Source organism: Belonocnema kinseyi, chromosome 4 (assembly GCF_010883055.1).
Source record: "Belonocnema kinseyi isolate 2016_QV_RU_SX_M_011 chromosome 4, B_treatae_v1, whole genome shotgun sequence".
Lineage (NCBI taxonomy): Eukaryota > Metazoa > Arthropoda > Insecta > Hymenoptera > Cynipidae > Belonocnema > Belonocnema kinseyi.
This window is the reverse complement of record NC_046660.1, coordinates 82,787,271-82,808,478: the sequence shown is the minus strand read 5'-3', so window position 1 is coordinate 82,808,478 and position 21,208 is coordinate 82,787,271. Positions and strand designations below refer to the sequence as shown.

The 21,208-nt window shown below is 29.1% G+C and overlaps 1 protein-coding gene across 2 annotated transcripts in view; it reads right to left on the bottom strand.

The window, feature by feature from the left end:
* LOC117171219 overlaps positions 1-21,208 on the bottom strand; it is a 124,210-nt gene that overhangs the window by 5,558 nt on the left and 97,444 nt on the right. For both annotated transcript variants that reach the window (XM_033358317.1, XM_033358318.1), the window contains exons 2-3: positions 7,292-7,524; positions 3,289-3,439 (exon numbers count right to left, since the gene is read on the bottom strand). In XM_033358317.1, the coding sequence (XP_033214208.1) occupies positions 3,289-3,439; positions 7,292-7,524 (384 nt within the window). The remainder of the gene's footprint in view (positions 1-3,288; positions 3,440-7,291; positions 7,525-21,208) is intronic.

Below are 21,208 nucleotides of genomic sequence, written 5' to 3'. Positions count from 1 at the left end.
GGAAATTTAGATATTTGGTTATAATTTCAACTATTTTGTGAAAAATTCGTTTTTTTGCGTTGGACGTTCATCTCTTTTGAAAATGCAATATATTTCGACTTGAAAACTTGGAATTCAATGTGTTCAGATTGAATGCAATATGGCATATTTTATTGGCCATTTTTTTCAATGGATTAAGCGAAATTTTATTTATAATTTTAATTTTTTAAACTCTGTAAGAGCGAATTCAGCATTCGAAATCTGACCATAGTTTATGTTATGTCGCAGAATCGTTCACCTCTTCAAGAGTTACAATACTCATAACTTCGTCAAAAATGTTTTTATCAGACCGGGAAAATACGTGTCGTTTCATTTCCTTTAAAAAAGAAAACAAATTTCGTACGTGTTTCAATATCAAGCACATAAAAGTGTATTAAACACGGATTTTTATAAGAATTTTTACTCATAAAATTTGAACAGACATTGATTTACACGTTTATTGGACTTTCGTATTATTTATTTATCATAACACTATATTTTTCGTGAAAGTTTTAAATCATGATTGTGGGTAGAAATTCATAATTTGTTCTTATAAAATCTATGGAAAACTGTAACTAGCTTCTGAAAAATGTAAATTTTCGTTATTTTTTGTAAGAATTCCTTATTGTCTACATTAATCTATTGACAATGAAAAACAACCCTTTACTCGGAGATCGCAGATTTTTCTATTTTTCAGTGAAAAATTATATTTATTCATAATATTAAATAGAAGTTTGGATATTCCTAAAAAAAATATGAAAAAATACAACTAGCTTTTGGAAATCGTAAACATTCTTTACTTTTTTTATAGAAGTTTGTAATCGTCAACCCGAGAACTTACAAAAAGTGAATAATTTTCAGACTTATTCTAATTTGTCAAAAAAATCAAAATATGACGTTTTTTAAAATATGTTTTTGTAAAATTGACTATTTGGCCTCCAGTTTGGGTTTATTAGACGCAGAATTTTATTATCCTTCCCGATGTTTTGCGGAAAATAAATTCTAATATTATATTTTGTAGAAATTTGCAGTTTTCTACAGAAAACTATAAGAAATAAGATTCGATTTATTGGTAACAGATTTTCGTAATTATTTAAATTATATTTTTATTTTGATGTATTATTTACACTTCTATGAAATAATTTTCGTAGAACATTGTAGTTTGTCTTAAACATTTTTTCCACATCGGATTCTATCATGATATATTTTACGATGGTTTATCAGGCTATTGTTAATTTTTCCAAATTGATTACTAAAGTATGATAATTAATTAAAAATAAAAATCCGACAAATTTCAATCTCAAAATTTCTTTATTTTGGGGTCGTGAAGGAGAGCGAAAATTTGAAAAAGGAATTGTTTCGTAAATAGATAAACTGATTTTGTTTAAAAACAAAATTTTAAATTGCCTACTTCAATATATGTCCCCCCTAAATTATTCTAAATGGGAAGTCATGGTTAGGAAAATTTCATAATTACCTAAAAAAAAGTTTTCACCTGTTTTTTGCTCAGAATCTTGTTTCAACATAATTTTGAAAATTTTCTTGTCAATTTTGAGAACATATATATTATTTTTGCTTAAAAGTCAACTAATTTGTTTCTGGCTGAGCTAATTTGTTAAAAATTAATTTTTGTTGTTGAAGATTCATAATTTTATTTGAAAATTCGACTATTTGGTTGCAAATTAACTTTTTTGTTGGAATTCAGCTGTCGTTTAGAAAGTTCCTCTTTTTGGCTTAAAGATTAATTTATTTGCAGAAAATGAAACTATTTGGTTGAAAATGAAATTTGTCGTGGAAACTTCATATTTTTGGTCGAAACTTAAAGTATTTATTTAAAAGTTTAACTATACTGTTGGAGATTCGTTTTTCTTTGTTAAAAATTAAATTTTTCATCTCAAAATGTAGCTATTCCATTTTTGTTTGAAATTTTTGTTTTCATAAATTGAAAAATCAACTTGGTAGCAAATTCATGTATTTTGTTAAAAATGTGTCTATTTGTATAGAAAATTCTTCTTGTTTGTTCAAAATTCATCATTTTCGTTGAGGATCCAGCTAGTTTGTTAAAAATTCTTCTTTTCCAGTGAAATTAAACTGGTTGAGAATTGGTTTTTAAAAATTAGTTTTTTAAACTGAAAACTTAACAATTCTATCTTTGTTTGAAAAATGATCTTTTTTAGATGAAAATCCAACTATTTCGTTGAAATATCATCTTTCTTGACTAAAGATGAAGCTTCTTGTGAAAAATCCTTCCTTTCCGCGTTAAAGTAAACTGTTGTCTAAAATATTTGACTTTTTAGCTTTAAAACTGAACGATTTTCTTAAAATTTCGTCTTTGTTGAATTCACCTATTTTGTAGAGGATTCAAATATTTTGTTAAAAATTCATCTGTTTTCGTTGAATTCAACTGTTGAATAATTCGTTTTTTGTTGTTGAAAACTCTTTCTTTTAAATGCAAATTTAATTACAGTCGTTATTTGAAAACTTGTTTTAAATGCAAACTTCAAGTATATGGTTGAAAATTCATGTATTTCGTTGAAAATTCATCTTTTAGTATAAAGAAAATGTTCTAGGTAGAAAATATTTCTTTATGGTTGAAAATTTCATCGGAAATGAAAGAAAAAAAATATGAAAAAAATTTGCAGGTGAAAAATTCGGCCATTTGGTAAAAAGTACAACTATTTGGTTTAAAGTTTAGTTATGAAATTCAACTTTTTTTTTCTAAATCATCTTTTTGGTGAAAAATTTAACTATTTTGCTAAAAAGACTTTTTTTTGGCTGATCATTAACTGTTTTTACTGAAACTTTAACTATTCGAGGTGGAAAATTGATCTATTCTATTGGCAGATTCATGTATTTTGTTGAAAATTCGTCGTTTGACTGAATATTAATCTTCTTGGTAGAACATGTATCTTTGTAGTTTAAAAATCCAGTTATTTGATAAACAGTTCAACTGTTTTGTTAAAAGTTTAATTTTGTTATTGGAATCATATTTTTTGTTACATACTATACTGTTTTCTTTCAAATTCGTCTTTTTAGACTAAAAATTCAAGTTTTATGGTAAAAAGGTAATCTTCCTTGTTTGAAGATTCATCTTTCATGGCTGAAAGTGAACTTTTCTGTCAAAAGTTCAATTATTTGGCTAAAAATGTTATTAATAAGTTTCTACTTGTCTATAATATTGGCTTTTAATGTATATGTGGACGCTCCCTAATTCAGAAGATAGGAAATTTAGATTTTTATTTTGAAAAGAATTTTTTTTAATTTTCTTACCCGGATGAATGCGACCAGATTCGGAAGCAGGGCCACGATGAAGAAGATCCTTGACGAAGATACCTTCCCTCATGTTTCCGCAAACGTTAAATCCAAGCCCGGTAAAGTCTCGACTCCTGAGACTGACGTTGCTGACCCTCGTGGCCTTTGGCTAATGGAAGAATATGTTGTTTATCAGTGGGTCGTCAAAAAGCATTAGTTACAATTTTACATTATGTCGTAGCCATAAATAGCAAATAGCGCGTGGGCTTGTTCTTTAGACTTTAGAGGTTGAATTACGAAACATAAATTGAATAAAGTCGTCAGGTATGTACCTATAGCTTTTTTTCTTTATTTCTCTATGAATCATCGATTCGTCAATGGGATTCTGGCATATATAATGAAAAATTTCTGGTGAAATTAATAGAGCATTAAAAATAGAATAAAATTACTTGAGGTAAGTTTTTGTTTAAATAAGTTTGTATATTTTATTTTTTTATTTTTAAAAGTATACGTTTAAATTTTATTGGCTGGAAGATAAGGCATTTTTATTGAACCAGCGTCGGAAGTAATCACCAGCCTGATTATCGCAGTTGATAGGGGGATGAATATGACCGCTAAGACCGCTTGTAATTGGAGTAAACATATTTTCACGTTTATTGATTAAAAGGTACGAAGATGAACCCAAAAAGCCCTTTAAAATTATTTGTAACCAGTGAGAATGTTCAAATAGTGTACATGCGGATGGTCACAAATATTTTCGCCAGCTATCAGCTGGATAATTCATTAGTTAATAAAGCGACTGTAGATCATTATTTTGATTGGTTGAGCCTTTTACAGGATGTGAGACTTCAAAGTCACAGAGTTATTTGAACAGGATTTGTGGTCTTTAAATTTGTCTCGGAAGTATAGTATTCAAAAATATTTTGAATATGCCAACATTTTTAGAATTTTATGCAGTATTTAAAAATGTATTATCGAACATTCATACAACAACCCCACTGAGCGAAGTTTAGTTTATAAGGATAGATCACGGAGTCAGGTCAGCTTCCTTTCTTAACTTTACTGCGAAATTTATTCAGTTTTTATTTGAAAATATTATTTAAATGTGACGCACACATAAATTAAAGTTCTTTTAGATTGTCGTTATTCTACTTTGAAATAATGTTCTAATTTAATTGTTCAAGTTTAAAATTCTGCAATTTGAAACATTCTCAGATACGAAATAATTCCTTAAGTTTTCCAAATCGATTTTTATGTTTAATTAATGAATTCTGAAGCCGCTATTTCTCAGATATACAAGTTTTAAGACGCACATTTTTTAATTCCTTTTCCTAAACTGTTTAACTTATTTTTCATCGCTGTTTTTTTTAAATTGATTAATGTTTTAATTACTAAATTCATTTAAATTCAAAATTGTTTGATCACAAAAGCTAGTATTTCAAAATGATGGAATATATAAAAGTTCTATCTGACACTATTCCATTTCGAGCTATTTAGATTTTAAATTGTTTAATCACTATGAAATTCAATGTCAAATTAATTAGCAATATCTGATCCTTTTGGTTAAAAAATGTATTTTTTGACGTCTAAATTTAAAATTGTTTAGCTCCAAGCACGTCTAATGGTAAATTATTAAATTTTAAATATACCTATAGACGGTCTTAAAAATTAAATCATTTCAACTAACAATGCTTCAAATTTCAAATGGGGCAATTTCAGAGTTGAAGTTTTAAATTATTTGATATCAAACAAATTCAAATTGCCCTGCAATATTTAATACTTGAATTTGAAATCACAAGATTTGGGGCAGTTTCACTTTCTGTTGAAACTATTGAGACTTCAAATTTAAAAAAAATTAAAACACTGGAAGGATTTATATAAACAGAATTTGGAATTGCCAAATTCTTAAAGTTCGTATTATCCATTTTTAATGTTTTTAATTTAAAAGTATTCAATCAATAACACTAATATTTCAAAATAACTGAATTTATCAAGATTCTCGCTAACATTATTCAATTTTTAGCATTTTAAATTGTGTAATCACTAAGGAATTACATTTAAAATTAATTAACAATCTTTAACTTTTTTTATTTGAAACTATATTTTTTCAAGTTTCAATTTAAAATTGTCCCATTCACAAAACTCTCAATGACATATTATTTAATTTTAAACACCTTATCTTGAAGGTCTTAAAAATTAAATTATTTGGTTTAAGAATGCTTCCAATTTCAAATTGTATGCAATTTAAAATTCTTTAAATTAGAAAAGTTTTAATTTAAAAATCATTGTGTTTGAGTTTGATTTTCAAATTGAAATACCGAATTTAATTTTAAAACAGTTAAATTCGAAATCGTACAGGTTCGTACGTTAAAATAAAAAATGATTTATCCATTAAGACTTTTGTTTTTAAGTTGTAGGACTATGAGTGATTTATGTAAAAATGTAACCAAACATTTTTCAATATTTATTTTATTATGATTTTTGTAAAATTAAATTAAATTGATTTCTTCAACTGTAAACGATTTTAATTTGTTTAATTTGAAATTATTATATTTGCATCAATTTTAATTTAAAACCATTGCAAGTATTAATGCTTCAAATTTAATGAATGGAAAAATAAGAACGGATTTATAATCCCCGAATTCGGAATTGCCTAATTCCTAATGTTTCTATCTCATCTTATTTATTTTTAAATGTTTTTAAAATTAAAATTCTTTTATCATTTATACTAGTATTTAAAAATAACTGAAATTATAAAGATTACCGCTGATAATATTTAATTTTCAGCATTTTAAATTTGGAATTATTTACTTACTTAAGAATTCAATTTAAAATTAATTGACGATCTTTGACTCTTTTTAATTTAAAATCATACTATCTTTACGTTAAATTTAAAATTGTTCAGTTCTATATTCTTTAAATTTTAAATATATGAAATTAAACATTTGGTTAAATTTCAAACAATTTAAATTATCAAATATAAATTTAAAATTGGCTTTAAATTGGAAAAAATGATCAAATATGATATGATTTATACAAATAGAATTCGAAATTGCCGAATTCCTAAAATTTCTATTTGATATTATTTTTAAAAAAAATTTTTAAGTTAAAATTGTCTAATCATTAACGCTAGTATTTCAGAATAATTGAATTTATAAAAGTTCTCTAATATCATTCAATTTTTACCTTTTTAATTTGAAACTATACTTTCTTCACGTCTCAATTTATAATTGTTGAATTCCAAACACTCGTAATGATAAATTATTTAATTTGAGCACCTAATTTTGAAGGACTTAAAAATTACATTTTTGTATTTAAGATTGCTTCCAATTTCAAATCCTTGAAATTAAAGATGTTTTATTAAAAAAAAAAAAAAAAAATCAGTGAGCTTGAGTTTGATTTTCAAGTTGAAGTACCGAATTCAGTTTTCAAAGATTTAAATTCGAAATCATACTTTTATTTTGAAATTGTAGAACTTTGAGGGGTTTATGTAAAATTGAAACCAAACCATTTTCAATATTTCGATCTAAAATCATTCAATTTTAAACGCTGTAAATTAAATTTTTTAAACTTTAAACGATTTCCATTTGTTTAATTCAAAGTTTTTATCAGTTTAAACGATTTTAGTTAAAATTATTTAATATCAAACGATTTCAAATTGAAATTGCCATTAAATGTGTAGTACTTAAATTTAAAACTATTAGATTTTTATCCGTTTTAGTTTAAAACTGTTGAAATTATTAAGGCTCTAAATTTTTTTAAATGGAAAAATCTGGAATGATTTACACGCACCGAATTCGAAAATGACTATTCCTTATGTTTATATCCCATATGATTAAATTTTTTATATTTTCAACATTTTTTGTTGTAAATCCTTGGATATAATAGTATTTGCTGGCTTGGAATGCATCCAATTTGAAATTGATTGTATTTATTATTCTATAATAAATAAATTTATAAAATTGTTCAACTTAAAAAAAAATCAGTAAAAAAATATTTTATTTCGAAATTTACAACTTACTCCAAGGCAAGAGTCGTCCAAAGTGCGTCTCTTGTCATTTCGATTTCCAGTGCCAAGGCCCAAGGACGACCATGGGGTGGACCAGCGAGTTGAATCTTTCGCTGGTGTGTCCATGGTAATTGCGGACACTGGTCTTTCCAGAACCGCAGGTGTGGCATCCTTAAAACAAGGATTATCGAAGGCATAAGCATCGTCGACAATTTCAGGATCTGTCATCAAAACTAGGTGTTTTCCTGCAAACACACAAACAGAAAAAACGGTGAATATTCTGAACCATGAAAATTTTAGCTTGAAAACTTCAAATTTCATCAAGAGAACAAGATTTTAGTTAAAATAGGATATTGTGCTACAAGTGCGGAAAATAGTCTGTTTCACACGAGTGTGAAGTTTGTTCTACGCACATGCATAATATTATTTGTAACAAATACAGGCAATTTTTTATTTAAGATGAAAATAAAAATCCGAAAATTGGATAAATTCATGGTAAAATTACCAAATATTAGCGTAATTGGCTGGACACAATTTTTTCATGCCATAAATTACGAGAAATGCTTGAAATTTAAGTCCCTAAAGCTTCTTGGAAGAAATGCGAAATTTCCGGAAATTGATGAAAAATTTAGAAATTACCGAAAATTTAAGGTATAACAAAATATTGGAAATTTATAGTAATTTATGGTAATTCATCAGTAATTGGTCCAATTCATCGTCCAATCACTATTAAGTACTCACAATTAGGATTGTTACGTTTCATAAAATTGGCCAAAAGAAAAGTTTCAGAAAAACACACGTTTCTTGAAAGAATTCGTATTTTTTGTTGAAAATTCATGTATTTAACAAAAACAAAAGTTGTCTTTTTTGGTACAAAATTTATTTTATTGCGGTTGTAAATTCATCTTTTTGGTTGAAAATTCATCTATTTTGTAGGAAATGCAATACTTTTATTTGAAATGTAATAAATTTGAAGACGTTTCGAATTGCATTTAGTTTAGGACACAACTTAATTTTATTTTAAAATTTTATTTTTCTATTTTCTGGAAAAATCTGTTTATTTTTCCTGTTTTTAGAGAATTTGAGTCTATAAAGTATGTCATCGATAGTGAGGTTTTCATTCCGGCATTCCTCGAAAGAAATTTCGAATCGAAATGCGCAAGTGCAATAGGTATAGGAAAACTTATCTTACTTACTTACTTACTTACTTACTTACTTTTAACACGGTTGCAGGATCGGTCACTTCCCGCACGCTAAATATGCCTAAAAAAGCGAGCATTTCGCGCAGTTGTTATAGAAAAAGAACATTTTTTTCAACTTTTCTCTTTTTTCTGTCCCCAACTTTTACTTTTTTACTCTTAGATCCAATTTGCCAAGTAGAGCTTCGATAAGATACTTATTTGACTTTCATACCTTCTCCTTTCCACTTATCGAAATCCAGTCTGTGGTCATGCTAACAACGGCAGGTATGCCGGAAAAAGGAATAGAGCACGCAATATAAAACCAGGAAAAATGTTCGTCGGAACGCTAGAAATGTAATGCAGAGTATGACCGATAAAAAGAGAAAACGATCCACTGGTCTTCTGGAATCCAGGCTAGAGTTTATCCTGGTATGGCGATTGATCAAAAAGTTCCTTCTACACTATGTTAAGTTGTCCATTACGATTGCATATTATTCCATTTCAAAATCATAATTTTGCTAAATCAAAGGAGACACCTAAGCCACAACAGTTACAGTTCAATTGGAATTCCTATCCCAGTGGATGATCAAAACTCTCCTGTAGCAAAATAATACCAAAATCAAGGAAAACCAAGGCAATTAAAACAGTCAACTAAGCAAGCGTCCATTTATTACGTAACTAAATTAATTTAGTTAATAAAAATTTCTTAATTAAATTAAATAAAAAATTTCCTTAATTAATTTTAAACTTTTCGGGACTTCACAAAATCTTACGAAACTTCACTTCGGGAAGGGGGTAAGCGCAAAACATTTCTTACGTATATGCTTCATATTTCTAATTATTTTTGCTCCTTCACCGAAAATGTAAGGTATCACAAAATTTTGGGTAATTTATTTATGGTAAATTATGGTAATTCATCAGTCATTTATGGTATCTTATCAATTCTAGATGGTGCAATCCAACGTCCAATCACTATTAATTACTCATATTTAAGGTTGTAAAGTTTCATGAAACTATGGCTTTGTGGTCGTCACAATTATGAATATTTAAAAAATTATTTATTTTAAAGTTTCTCAATTGATAAATGCCTGATGCATCGTTCTGAATAATATTGTCCAGATGCATGTGTGTAGATTAGCGTCATCCAATTTTTTCTTCTTTAATTTTAATGCATATCGCCCCCAAGTTTGTATTCGAATTCACAACAAAAAAATAAATGCGATTTTGACTCTAATTAGGATTTTTCGTGTTTAAAAAAAATGAGAATGGTTTCTAGTACATACAGTATTGCTTTATATTAATAGTTATATTTATAAATAAATCGTTAAAACAATGTATTATTATTTATAGCAATTTTCTATCAGAAAAGTGTTAAAAAGTCGCGGCTTTTCTGAATTCTTTAACTTATTTTCAAATTTTCAGTTAGAGCGAGACAATAGTCAAACAAACTGAACAGAAATAATTGTTTAATAATGCTACATGGAGAGAAATTTCAAGAGATCAATTGACGGAAGCGCGTGATTTTAGAGCTACAATTTTGACGTGCTTTAGATTCTCGGACTCTATGATTTGAAAGCATAGAATTCGAGACCTGAAAACAAAGGAGCGTAGCCTAATGCTGGAAAGTTCGAGACTTGTGCTGTTTCAGTTTTTTCTGAAATTTTTAACTTTTTTTGTACTTTTTACTTAGTAAGATAATAATTAATGCAAATTTAGCTATAAATTCTAATTAATTAAATAATTCAGTTATAAATTATATCATTATTTAGAATATTTCTTTTTTATTAGTAATATTTAATATTATATACGCCCAACAAATATATACAGTTGACAAGTCAAACTTTTCTTGAAATCTGGTGTACACCTCTCATAAAATCTCGTGGAATCTCTAAAAATCGTTATCATTCAGAAATTCTTATAAATTATTTGCATTCCGTGGATATCATATATTATTTTTGGAAATACCTTTAAAACGATTGAGCTGACAGCGAAATGATTAAAGTCCTTTAAAAACTGTGCAAATCGTCTTGAAATCGCTTAAAATCTTCAAAATCACATAAAAATCCCTTATAACACTTCAAGTTAAATAAAACCTCTGAATATCTCTAAGAATCGCTTAAAATTCTTCAAATTGCGTAAAATATTCCGAAATCTCTTGAAATTCATTACAATATATCAAAGTCTTTTAAAAGCCATTAATATCCCTTTAAATTCTTTATATGATTTGGCTACCCTTTGAAATCTTACGCAATTCTATAAAATCCGTCGATATACTCTTGAAACTTTTGAAATCTCTTAAAATCCCTTGAAATCCCGTGAAATCATCGAAGTCCCTTAAGATCGATTGAAACGCCTAGAAATCTTTTTAAATCTCAGTAAGTACCTTTAAATTCTCCAAATAATTAGGAGTCCGCGAATTATTTTCAGGATTATCTTGAACCTTATAATAAATGTTACATTAAAATTTTATAAATGTATGACATATCCTATGTCTCAGAAAGTCAAGTAAACGTTTTGACAACCTACTTTTTTCGTCTATCCTTCAAAATTTGTAAAGACTTCAGTGTTGCATAAAATCTTATAAAATATTTAGAGATTCTGTGACTTATTTCTAAATCTCTTAAAATTTCCTAAAACCCTTTAAAGTCCGTGAAAATCCTTGAAACCCATTTAAAATCTCTACAGAAAATAGTTAAAGTCCTTGAATTTCAGTAAATAATTCATTAAAATATTTTAAAAGTCAACAAAATCCTCGAAATTTCTTAAATACCTAAGATTCGGAAATCTTTTGAAATTCCGTTAAATTTTGTGAAATCTTACGAAGTCCTCTTAAATCCGCCAATATAATTTAGAATCCTTTGAAATCTCATGAAATCCTCGAAATAACTTTAAATCTATTGAAATCCTTGGACATCTTTGTACACCTTTTAAAATCTTATGAAATTTCTTTTAAATCGCCTCCAATTTTCAAAATCTCTCAAAATCTCTTGAAATATGCAGAAATCGTTCTTAATTCTTTAAAATCCCTCGAAATCCATCGAAGTCCTTCGGTATTTGAAATTTGATTGTAATCCTTGCTGTAGCTTAAAATCTGGTAATATCCTTTAAAACTCAAATCTGTAAAAGCTCTCGGAATCCTTTGGAATCGCTTAAAATACACTAAAACTTTCATAATCTCTTGAAATATTTTGAAATACCTTCATATTTCATTATATCCCTAAAAAGTTTTGAAATCTCGTTAAATGTGTGAAAATGTATAATTTTTTAACTACCTTAAAAACCCTTTCAAATCTTCCGAAATACTTTTAAATTACTGGAAATGTTAAAAACTTTCTTGAAATCTCGTTAATGATGAAAATATTTGATATATTTTTGAAATACCAAGTAAAAAATATAAAATCTTACGTAAGAAGGATAGTGGATGGGGGGCTTGAATTTAAAGAAATCATCCTTACGTAATTATTGAACGTTCCCTAAGCTGTTTTGTATTTTTGTCTGAAACCGAGCAATAATTGCGGTCGACGTTGTAAAAATTCTCATCCGTAATTGGACAGACCCGCGAGCAGAACGAATGGTTGCCCAGCGGAAGTAGCGGTGCGAATTCGTTAGAGTAGATATTTATTATCGGCGTCGAAGTACCTGTTGCCAGGCCATGTTTGGTCTCTACCGACAGGAAGGAAACGCATTCTCAAAAGGCATATCCCGCTATATCTGTGTCTGTCCGGCATGCTTGACCATGCCCATAATGTACAATGTGCACACATATGCAATCTTACAATTATAAATCAAGCTTAGACACAGATAGTCATCATACACCCAGAGAGTAGATACATTTATTCACACGTACCTCCCATGTACGTAAAAAGATATTCATGCCGAGAATTCGAACCTATTTATTATAAAGACAAGAAATAAGCAAAAGGAAGGTAATTAGATCCACCTATCAGATGCTTACAAACGAGTAACACGCGTTCTATGCTATATTTTGCCATTATGCGCATCGTCTTTCGCATTTGCAGATAATGCACTATTAGACATCTACGATGTAGAGCTAATGGTCTATCTTACGCAGTTACGTAATTATGCTGAATGCCGTACAGCAGCTAATCGCATTTGGTATGCATAATCGATGACGATAGGATGTAAAGAAGTGAAGAATCGAGAGAGGAAGAGAGAGAAGAGAAAAAGTTAATTGGAAAAACTGCGAGACTGCCTTGGGGGACGAGATATCGCGACGCCCTGCTAATTTTCTCGTGCTCGTAATGATGCAGAATGAAGAGAACTGTGCAATGCGACATAGTACCTGCATCTCCACCTCTGGACGTTCCAATTCGCATGACTTCTTATACAGGCTCTGACATTCAAGAAGTTTTTTGCAGAGCCTTGATCAAACACTTCCGTGATGTAGTCTTCTAATTGACGGAAAATTGAATTACATGCTTTTTGAGTATAAAAAGCACTCGGAATGCTTTGAAATGAAGGCGCTCGAAAATTGGGCAGTTGATGAAGAATGGGAGGTTTTATAATCTTGGTGGAATTTCCAGTTTGGAATGATTTACGATTAGAGTTTAAATTATGAAGGCTGTCCATTATAGTCACAAAAAGGATTATTGGAAGTTTGTAATACCTTGTAAGAGATAGAGGATATCTGGTGATGTAATAGCATTATAAAATCTTGGGTTGTTGAAGTCGAAAACATTTCTATAATATTTTGTAAGATTTTTTCTATATTTCGCCTTGGACCTAGCTGGGATTAAACCTAATATCTACTCTTTTGTGTTCTCAAATTTTTTTTAAGTCTTATGCTTTGTACTCTCTAAATATGAATCAGTGAAAAAGTCACTGATTAAAATAGTAGTTAGACATTTCACTGTTTAATCAGCCATTTCGGACCTAATCAATAATCAGTTCAGTAATTAAGGTTATTTGTCATTTAAAAGCATCAAAACTTCTCACCTTTTTAATATTTGATCATGTTTATGAGTTTTAAGTTTTTATTATGATTGTTTTATTGAATGAACTAAAATATTATTTCATTATGACTGCTAAAATGACATGATGTAGTGCTGTAAACGCTCATATGTGTTTATTTTACTGAATGAATAAGTAACTTTTCACTGATTGACCTTGACCGATTTCCAGCTATTTCAATCAGTGAAATCTCAATGGCACTCAGTGATATTTTACTGATTCAGATTTAGAGAATAAAATTGATAATTTTAATACTCTGAAACGATCCAATCATATTTAACCCAAGTACAACGTCAATTTTTAGAACACTACTAACAACGTGGAATTTGGGTGGGATTCCACCCATACGTTGTTATTTTTGTGTTACATTTGTTAGTGGTTTCAGGAATTTAAAGAACGTTCCATAAATCTGGAACGTTTTACTTTCTATTGTACTAAGTATTGAAGAGCTTCAAAGTTAGAGAAACAGGAAGTTGAAACAGTTCTGAAAGTTATTATGAGTTGTGGAAGATTTACTTTCGATGTTCCGGGGTATTGAAGAGTCTTAAGGTCGGGAAACCCCTCATTTGAAACTGTTACCAACATCATTACAGTTGGAAAAGCTTTACCTTCGCTTTTCCTGAGTATTATAGAGCTAAAAATTTAACAAAATCCCTAACTGTAAAGCCTCACTTACAGTATTAGAGCTGGGAACACTTTAATTTTACTTTTTTCAGGTGTTAAAGAGCTTCCAAGTTAGAAAAACACTAAAATAAAACCGCTTCCAACATTATTAAAGTTGGGAACGCTTTACTTTCAATATTTCTATGTTTTATATAGCCCTTAATTAAGAGAGACCCTGCTTTACAATGTTATCAATAGTCTTACAGTTGGTAACGCTTCACTTTTGATTTTTCTAGGTAATAAAGTATCTCAAAATTTGAAAAAGTCTAAATTGAAACTGTTCCCAACATTATTACAGTTGGAAAAGCTTCACCTTCGATTTTCCTTCGTATTGTAGGGCTAAAAATTAAGAAAATCCCTAACTTTAAAGCCTTAATTACAGTATCACAGTTGACAACACTTTACTTTAAATTTCTTAGGGTATTAAAAAGCTTCCAAGTTAGTAAAATACTAGCTTAAAACCGTTCCCAGCATTATTGAAGCTGGGAATACTTTACTTTCGATTTTTCTAGGCTTTAAATAGCCCTTCATTAACATTAATTAAGAAAATAACCATAACTTTATAACGATATCAACAGTATTATAGTTAGTAACGCCTTATACTTTTGATTGTTCTGAGTGTTAAAGAGCTTCAATGTTAGGAGCATCTTAATTTTAAAGTATTCCGAAAAAGCTTATAGTTGGGAACGTTGTTATTTCAATTACCCCGGTATTAAAGAGCTTCAAAGTAAGGAAAATCCTAACTCGAAAGCGTTCCCAACATTATTGAATTTCAGAACGCTTTACTTTTGAGTTTCTAGGGCATTAAAGAGCTACAAATTCAGAAAACCTTTAACTTGAAAACGCTTGCTATTATTACAGTTTAGAAGGCTTTATTTTGTATTGCCCGAAACATTTTGAAACGTCTGAAGGTGAAATATATAGCATCTCATATTCGAAAGTGTCTTGAAATTAAACGTTCCCACCGTAAAGGAAATTGCGAACCTTCATATTCGTGACATATTCGATTGTTTATGCAGAGAAAAGCATTCCAAAATTTACATTCACATCCCTATTGGGAACACGTAATTATGCTAGGTATAACTTCATACAACCGATTTCCGAAATCAATCAGAGGGAACAATTTATTTTTGAGTTTCCTGAGAATTAAAGAGTTCTAAATTGAGGAAAACTCTTAATTAAAAGTTTTTCTAATGCTACTGAAATAATTAATGTTCTTTCATAATGCCAGAAACATCATAAACTTTTCAAGGTCAAAATATAAAGCATCCTATAATCAATAGCGACTAGCAATAAAGCGTTCCCAGTAATCTGAAAATATTTACGACTGCTTTAATGTTCTTCAACGTCACTAACGAGTTTTCAGCTTCTTGAAAGTCTTTGAAAGTTGGAAACGCTTTATTTATGTGCACCTCTGATAGAAAGTTGTATATGGCAAAGTATTGTTCGGAATGCTTTTAAGGAAGCATGCTTCCCACTTCTGAGTACTTTAAGGAATTCACTTAGTATCGATATGAGCGCTTTACTATTAAATTTAATAATAATGAGTAAAAAGGTAAGAATTTCTCACTAAATGTATCTTGAAGAATTCACAGATTTTTAAAAGTATTTTCAGTCTTTTAATGTTTTCCCTACTTTAGAAATTATGGGAACGTCTGGGAAAGGATTTAATATTTTATTTAGCGCTTGGAACTGCCAAACGCAGCAAAAATTAAAGCGTTCTCACTTTTTCTGGTATAAAAATGATATTTCATCCAATATTAGAGGCGCCTCGTAGCTTCGGGAGCTCCCATGATAGTATATATAATTCATTCTCACACTGGCAGTATAATAACACCCTAGAAATCTAATTATCACGTCATTAAAAAATGCCTGATTCCGTAAATTTCAATTTCAAGTGAAACTGCCTCTTCACACTCGCATTCCTGCCCTCCGGTAACGGATGCTCACCGTTACTAAAAAGCAACCAGCAAAGCCATAACGACTGGCATCTGCTTCGCCATTTAATGCGATAAAAAATTATTTCTATTGACGCACATATTTCGCTGTAGTTTTTCGAAAGATCTGAAGAATCTTACGGAAAGTGCGGCACATAAACGCATACATCCCATCGGTCGAACGCCTTTTGCGAGAAAATCCATGCACAAGTTTGTTGCCTCCTATTCACCTTGGTGAGTTTCGAGTCAAGGTTGTGTAGTTGGCGGAAGGTGGACGAGCTTCGGCTTGAATACTTCAAGCATTGGTGGAGAATTGCACATTAGTCCAGTAGAAGTACGGAAAAAAGTGGGCGAACCCGAAAAAAAATTCGCACATTATCATCCTTACGCAAAATAGAGTAAGTATGTTATAAAAAAGTGTATTATAAGAAAAATGATTAGATATATGAAACAGTTCAAGTATATTGTTATAAGTGCAAAATGATATACTATTAGGTCAAGTGGAAAGTAGGGGAAAGAAAAACGATGACAACAGATATCCTATACAATAATTGTTGATCTGAAGATGAAAAGAATTAATCCATCCAGCATCTTCATTCAAAGAAAACAATTTAATCTTATTAGATCGTTATAATTGAATTGTTGACACCTCAATTGAAATCATTCTAGGATCAATTTATCAAACTTTTGAGTCATGAATGGATTTATGAAATCTAAATTGAAAGCAATAACTGACTTCCTCATTCAGGAATCAGTGCATCAAGTATCATCCTACATGGTTATCGATTTTGAGTGAGCAGATCAAGGAGATTTGGGTATGAGAGGTGGTTTCGTATTTTAGAGTAGAGGGTGGGGTGGAATCACGACTCGATGCTTCGGTGAAGATGGTGCAGTGAAGGGGGCAGGGCAGTGAGCCAGCTCACCTTGGCGCCCATGGTATGCCGCCATTGGCGTCTTCCTCAAAGGCGTAGCACCTCTTCCCTCTAAAATTGTCATCTCGCACTTTGTTTTCATAAGAACTTCAAAAAGGCACCCGACTAATTTCAACTCTACAATAAAGTCTCTAGGGGTCAAAAATAACATCCGAGGTCATATATAATATATAATTAATTCTTTATGGATAATTCTTCTTATTTGCACTATACCCTTCCCCCTTTTGCTGGGAACGCAGTCATTTCTGTTGTCCTGGGTATTAAGTAGCTTAAAATACAGGGAAACCCTAACTTGAAAGCGTTCCCAACAGCAGTAAAGTTGGCAACATTTGACTGTCACTCGTTAAAGAGCGTAGTTTTGTTATGATCTCCCCCCACCTCCATGAGACTAACGTTGCTATTGGATAAAAACACTCCCCTTATTTGTAGCGAAAAAATCTGGCTACCTGTACCGAAATTTCGGCACACCCAGCCACGGCCTTTTTTTAAATAAAATTACTCTGGGTACACTAATAAATTCAATATGGAACGCTTCAAATTTCTAAGATTTTAAGTCGAAATGTATTGCATTTTCACGAAAGCAGATAAATGTTCAACCAAATAAGATTTTATAGAAAAAGAGATGAATTTTTAGAGCCCAAAAAGCCGCTTTTTCAATAAAAAGAATATTAAGTTTTAACCAAATAGTTACATTAACATTTAAATATTTGAACTTTTATGCAAGAGATGAATTCTCAAACAAATACAGTGCCGTGCAAAATTTTTCGTCCACCTCTTTTTTTATGGCTGAATCAATTCTCTTAATTTTAATTATACCAGAGCTAAAAAATGCCTCTTTAAAAGGTTGATTATTTTCGAAATTCTCTTTAAAGTAAGCCCAGGGTGAAGCCAATTTGTAAAGTTTTTAAGTAGATATTGCAGAAATAGTGTAAATTTCAATGTGTTCTTAAATTTTCAATAACTTCCGAAATAGTCAACATTTTGCAATGTTCTTGAGTTCATTTTGAAGCCTTTTTTCACTATATCACAACAGCGTACGCGTATAAATTGTAAAAAAAAAATTATTTTCGAATTGCAAGAACTTGAAGTTGTAATAAAAAAGTTGGATAATGGTTAAATAAATATATAATTTGGGGAAATTACATCGAAACTTCATAATTATATGTTTCATATATTTTACAAAAATATTTTTGTTACTAAAAAAAATATTTCAATTTTTACAACTTTTTTGTTACAACTGCAAGTTCTTGCAATTCGAAAAGAAATTTTTTTACAATTTATACTTGTAAGCTGTTGTGATACTGTGATAAAAGGCTTCAAAATGAGCCCAAGAACATTGAAAAATGTTGACTATTTCGGAAGTTATTGAAAATTTAAGAAAACATTGAAATTTACACTATTTCGCAATATCTACTTAAAAACTAGACAAATTGGCTTCATCCTGGGCTTATTTTAAACAAAATTTTGAAAACAATCAACCTTTTAAAGAGACATTTTTTTAGCTCTGGTATAATTAAAATTAAGAGAATTTATTCAGTCATCAAAAAAGAGGTGGACAAAACTTTTGCACGGCACTGTAGTTAAATCTTCTAACAGTTCTAATCAAAAAACAATTTTTTAACAAAACAATTAAATCGATAAAAAAATGTCACTTTAAAAAAGCTGAATTGTCTGCATAGAAAAATGAATTTCCAACCAAGAAGTTTTATTTTCTTTTAAAAGACGATATTTAAAAAAATACCAAATTTTTTAACCAAATAGTTGAATTTTCACCTGGAAAGGATAAGTTTTTAGCAAAAATTGGAAAAAATTAAATTTTCAATTTATAAAAGAACTTTGCAAAAACAAAATATAATTTTCAAATATTTAAATTCAACGAAAAAAGAATTTTTTTTTACAAAATAGTTAACTTTTTAAGCTAAAAAGTTAAATGTTTAAGGAAACAAATATTTTGAAACAGGATGAAATTAATTTTCATCAAGAAAGTCAATTTTCAATCAAGCTAGATGAATTTTCAACGAAATAGTTGAATTTTCAACAACAATAAATTATTAGTTTTCTGCCAAAGATGAAGTCGTTATATTTTTAGATAAAAAAATCATTTTTATCCAAACTAAACGTATTTTCAAAAAAATAGTGCATACATTTTTAATAAAATTGCTGAATTCTTAAACCAAAAGATTAATTATCTGCAAAAGAGTTAAATTTTCAACCAAAAATACAAATTTTCAACAAAAAAGTTCATTTTCAACCCAATTGTTAAATTTTCCTCGGAATTGTTTTATTTTTAGTTAGTACATATGAGTTTGCTACAAAAATGTTGAATTTTCAATACAAAAGTATGATTTTTTAACACTAAAGTTAATATACAGCCGAATAGTTAAATATTCAACTAAAAGTTCTCAACAAAACAGCTAAATCCTTGAACAACAAAAATTAGTTTTTAACAAAACAGTTGCATTTCAACCAACAAAGCTGAATTTTAAACAAAGAAGATTAATTTTCCACCAAAAAGTACATAATTTCTTGTATTTAAAGTATAAGAAAAAAATTTTTTTTTTCATTAAAAATTATGTGCGTGTAACATGATTATATTATTTTCTACTTATTTTTCATATTTATCCAAAGTTGGAGTATGTTTAAAAACTGGTTGTATATTATATTTTATTTAATATAATAAACCAACTTTACAAAAATATATAAGAATTTTTTGGCATTGTGAAAAATGGAGAAAGTATATAAGGAGCATAAAAATTTGAAATTGTCTTACGGCCATATTATATTTTATATAACGTTTGAACAATAGAAATATGTATTTGTCAACGTTATCAGTGGGTGAACTTTATCTCACATGCTGTAAAAATGTGTTGTTCCTTTTAACGAATTTGACTTCAGTATACTTTAAAATTACTTAAGACAAATACAATATGTGATCGTCTAATATGTCATTTGTCGGCGGATGAAGCGGGGACGGGGGCATCAAATACATCTTAGACGGTAAGGTGGGGGTACATGGAGAAAACGATATCGCAAGAATTGCAATATATACTATAATTCCTACGCTATATATCGTAATAACCATTAACCCATTAAGCCATTTCCATTTCGGGGATATCGTACATTGCAAGATTTTACATTATACTATTATTTTATTATATTGCATATACGAGGGTTCTAGTAGTGGCCAAGGGATGTTATTGCATTATAATATCCTAAAAAGCTCCGGAACCTGCGTATTATATTGCGCTTTATTTCAATACATGGGTTTTGTGATACCATTGTGCGATATCTTTTTCTCCGTGTAGAGGCACGAAAAGTAGTTGAAACCATATAATGTAATTTATACACGCCCCAAAAATCTCACTGCCGAAGTTTCATTTCAATAAAAATTTTAAAAGAAAAAGTTCAAGTCAAAAAATTATTTTTTTAACTGTCACGACTGATAAACTGAAAAGTGGAAATAATGTCAAATCCTCTTGCATGTTTTTTCCTTTTTAAGTAATTTTATGTTGTTGAAGTCAAAACCTGCGTAAAATCATAATTTTAGAGCTTGCAAAACACTAATGATAATGATACAAATTATATATATTTTTATTGTTTAACTATTATTTCAAGTATAATATTTCCATCAAAACTGTTTAAATTCATAGCTGTCTATCAATACGAGATTACTTCATTCATTGACAAAACATAATTAAAATTAAGAATTGTAGAGCAATTCATATTGTTCTCGTATTGTTCTATGATGCCCTTAAATGGAATCAGTATTCATGATTTGAACACCAAATTGTATAAGATAGGCAACTACTTTTATTTTATTTTTTATATATTGAACGATTTTTGATTGAAAATATTTCAAACTAAACAATTTTAGATTAGGTAAAATTTAGAAATAGGACAATATTTCATATAGAGTGAAAAGGAATTAAACATGTATAATTTCTAAATATAAATCCGCTTAACATTTAAATTTGAAACTAAAATGAATGTATGAAATCTTCTGATATTCTAAAATTTGTAATTGTTATAGCATAACAAATTATAATTTAATATTAAAATTGATTAGACAAATTTTCCAAGGTTTTAAATTCACCATCATTTTCAGAGTGCCAAATATAAAAGTTTGCAATTACTATGCTTAAAAATTGAACTTTTCCAGAGAAAAACATAAAAAGTGAAACATAAAAAGTGAAACATTAGAACCGAAAGCACTTCTACCATAAAACTATGAAAATTAGACAAATC